This window comes from Corvus brachyrhynchos, unplaced genomic scaffold, assembly GCF_000691975.1.
Source record: "Corvus brachyrhynchos isolate BGI_N302 unplaced genomic scaffold, ASM69197v1 scaffold1103, whole genome shotgun sequence".
In the NCBI taxonomy this organism is placed as follows: Eukaryota; Metazoa; Chordata; class Aves; order Passeriformes; family Corvidae; genus Corvus; species Corvus brachyrhynchos.
Window position 1 is genome coordinate 283179 of NW_008236980.1, and position 3314 is coordinate 286492.

At 65.6% G+C, this 3314-nt stretch overlaps 2 protein-coding genes across 2 annotated transcripts in view; one reads left to right on the top strand and one right to left on the bottom strand.

Moving 5' to 3' along the window:
- MRPL16 (mitochondrial ribosomal protein L16) overlaps positions 1-768 on the top strand; it is a 1676-nt gene extending 908 nt beyond the window's left edge. The window contains exons 2-3 of the mRNA XM_008629422.2: positions 3-114; positions 236-768. Coding sequence (XP_008627644.1) covers positions 3-114; positions 236-721 — 598 coding nt within the window. The 3' untranslated portion in view covers positions 722-768. The remainder of the gene's footprint in view (positions 1-2; positions 115-235) is intronic.
- A 140-nt stretch (positions 769-908) lies between these two features.
- Positions 909-3314, bottom strand: part of STX3 (syntaxin 3) — a 5962-nt gene continuing 3556 nt past the window's right edge. The window contains 3 exon segments of the mRNA XM_008629396.2: positions 909-1298; positions 1446-1546; positions 3248-3314. The exon segment at positions 3248-3314 is cut by the window's right edge and continues 19 nt beyond it. Coding sequence (XP_008627618.1) covers positions 1469-1546; positions 3248-3314 — 145 coding nt within the window. The 3' untranslated portion in view covers positions 909-1298; positions 1446-1468.

Genomic DNA, 3314 nt, shown 5'->3' on the forward strand with positions numbered 1-3314 from the left:
AGGGGCAGGGCGCCGGGGGTGCCCAGGCGCCGCCGGGAGCCGCGGCGGCTCCGTGACATCCGTGGCCCGTCCCAGGTGGCCACCGACTTCACCCAGGGCCAGTACGGGATCCTGGTGAGCGGGAACGGACCGAGGGGGAGCATTCCAGAGGCTGGGATCGCGTGTTCTCGGGCAGGACACGGGACCCTCCGTGCACTGAGTGTGCCTGAACCGTCCCTCCCTTGTCCCCCCGCAGGCTTTGGGCGGGGGGTACCTGCACTGGGGCCACTTCGAGATGATCCGCCTGACCATCGGCCGCAGCATCGACCCCAAGGCCATGTTCGCCGTGTGGCGCGTGCCCGCCCCCTACAAGTCGGTGACGCGGAAAAGTCTGGGACACCGGATGGGCGGCGGGAAGGGCCCCATCGAGCACTACGTGACGGCGGTGAAGAGCGGGAGGCTGGTGGTGGAGGTGGGCGGGCGCTGCGAGTTCGCGGAGGTCAGGCCCTTCCTGGCCCAGGTGGCCCAAAAACTGCCCTTCCCGGCCATCCCAGTCAGCCGGGAGAGCCTCCGGGAGATGCGGCGGGGAGAGGAGGAGAAGAGGCTCAACAACCAAAATCCCTGGACTTTCGAGCGCGTGGTGGCCTCCAACATGTTGGGGATGAGGAAGTACCTGAGCCCCTACGACCTGCGGCTCAAGGGACGTTACTGGGGCAAGTTCTTCCTGAGGCACAGGGTGTGAGGAGCGGCCGGATTGGATTCCTTTGGGAATTAAACTCTTCCACAAGAGCCTAGCGTGGGTTTGGGAGCTGGGAGTGTCCTGAGGGATACATGGATCAGGCTTTGAGGGATGAGGATCTTTATCCCAAAGTGGGGTTTGGAGCTGGGAGCATCCTGAGGGATCCACGGGTCAGGTTGGAGCCACGAGGCAGAGTGTGGGTGAGCTCTTTATTGAGGAGGAAGGCTCCAGCATGGGTGGCTGCACATCCAAGGAGCACCAAGCACAGGGAGAGGCTCCTCCGGCCGCCCCGGCAAGGCAGAGCCCTGTGTCCCCCCCCCCCGAGAGGGACACAGCCCCCCCGGCCGCTCCGTGCCACCGAGGAGGGGCTGCTTGTCACAGCGGCCACCGACTGTCACCTGAGTGGAGGAGGAGGAGAAGTGAGGGGACCTTGGCGCTGGGAGGGGAGGGGGGAGTGCGGCGGGTGGGCTCCACTCCTCCAGGGACACGTGGGATGTCCTCGGGGCTCCGGGGATCAGGGCATGGCCGGGGTCTCTCCGATGGATCATCCAGTCAGGGGGCAGGAGGGGGGAAAGGCCACCTGTGACAGGGAGGAAGATGAGGTGACACTCAGGAAGGGGACGTGGCACCATCCCCGTCCCTTCCCAGCGTGGCAGCCCGAACCCGCTCCCTGGCATTGGGGGGCACCAGGGACCCCCCGTGCCACCCCCAGCCCTGTCCCTGTCACCTGGAGGGCAGCGGGCGGGGGGCTCAGGCGAAGATGCTCCCGATGCTGGCTGCCAGGATGATGGCGAGGATGATGCAGCACAACATGATCAGGATCTTCTTCTGCTCGGGGAGACAGGGACTGTGAGGCAGGGACACGGCTGGGGAGGGGGACAGGGGAAGGGAATGGGCTGGGGAGGGTGTCCTTCAGCACCGGGAAACGGGGCCGGTCCAGCCCCCAAATCCCCGGACAGCGGGAGCTGAACCGGAGCAGTGCCGGTGGCTTTGGGCATTGCCGGTACCGGCACGGAGAGGAGGCACGGGGCGGGATCAGCAGGATTTTATTCCAACGGGAATTAAATATCCATGATCAACACATCCTCCCACCCGGATATCAAAGCCAAGAGGGGATGGGGACCCCCGACAGCTCCGTCTGTCACAGCACGGTGACAGCAAACCACGCTGGTGCCACCAAACGCCGTGTCCTGTTCCTATTCCCGCCCTCATTCCAGCGGGATGCCCGCGTGGGTGAGCGTCCGGCCCTCGGATTTGTGTCCTTGTCACCCCCTTGCCAGGGCTGTGGCTGGAGGGGACGCGGGGGCAGATCCCAGGGAGCAGCAGGACGGGCGGTGCTGGAACCCGTGGCGGGAGCCGGGACACGGAGGGCTGGGAGCAGCAGGTCCAGGAGAAGCAGGGAGAGGAGGGGTCCAGGATCGGTGCCGGGGAGGGTCCCGCCGGGAGGTGACATCGCTGGGATGGTCGGGAGCGTCTGGAGGGGGGAAAGGGGAGCTGGAAGAGCCGGCGGGGAAGGGGACTGGGACTGCTGCGGGAAGGAGGGAGCAGGGATGGCGGATGTGGCGAAGAGCCAAAATCCAGGGCCTTGAGCAACACGGACCCGCAAGCAACGCAGAGCCTCGAGCAACACAGACCCTCAAGCACTGCAGACCCCAAAAAATGCGGACCCCAAACAGCGCAGACCCCTGAGCACCAGAGACCCCTGAACATCACAGACGCCCGAGCACTGCAGACCCCCAAAAAACACAGACCCCAGAGCACCATGGACCCCCAAACTCTGCAGACCCCCAAAAACGCAGACCCCCAGCACCGCAGACCCGAGATTGCCGAGCCCAGAACCCCCCACCCCCAGCCCTGTGACAGCCCCAAATCCCAAAGCACTGGAGCCCCCCAAGCAGGAGATGACACTGGGATGCCCCAGGGCTCCGTGTCCCCACAGTGGGGGTCCCCTGCCCCCCAACACTTACAGACCCCCGCCCCAGGGGCTATTTCATGTTCAGCCCCACCGAGAGTCCAATGATGAGGGCAACTGTCCCCAGCAAGAGCACGGCCACTGCCACCAAAATCAGCAGCTTCTGGGGGGACAGGGGCAAGTCGGGGCTGATGACACCTGTCCCATGTGGGGGGGACACGAGGGCACCAAGGGGCCCTGAAGAGCCAGAGGTGCTGCAGAGCCCTGGGGATGGGGCAGGAGGGGCTGAGCCCTCAGCAGCTCATCACACCTGAGGGTGGGAGGGGGCTCAGGGGTGGCAGTGGGACAGAGAGGAACAGAGCTGCCAGCCCCCCATGGGGTCACTGGGGGGAGGTGGGAGTTATTGGGGTCAGCTGGGGGATATCAGGGGTGGCTGAGGGGGGACAGGAGGTGACTGAGGGACATAAAGGGATCTCAGGGCTGCTGGAGGATACGGGGAGGTGCCGGGAACACTGTGAGATGTGAAGGCACTCTGAGGGCCAGAGGGGGACACTGGGGGTTACAGAGGGGACACTGGGGGCTGTGGAGGGGACACGGGGGCCGTCGGTCTGTCTCACCCTCCTGGCCTCGCTTTGGTACTTCACAGCCTTTTTGGTGTCGGCCACGGCCCCGTCCCCAACACCC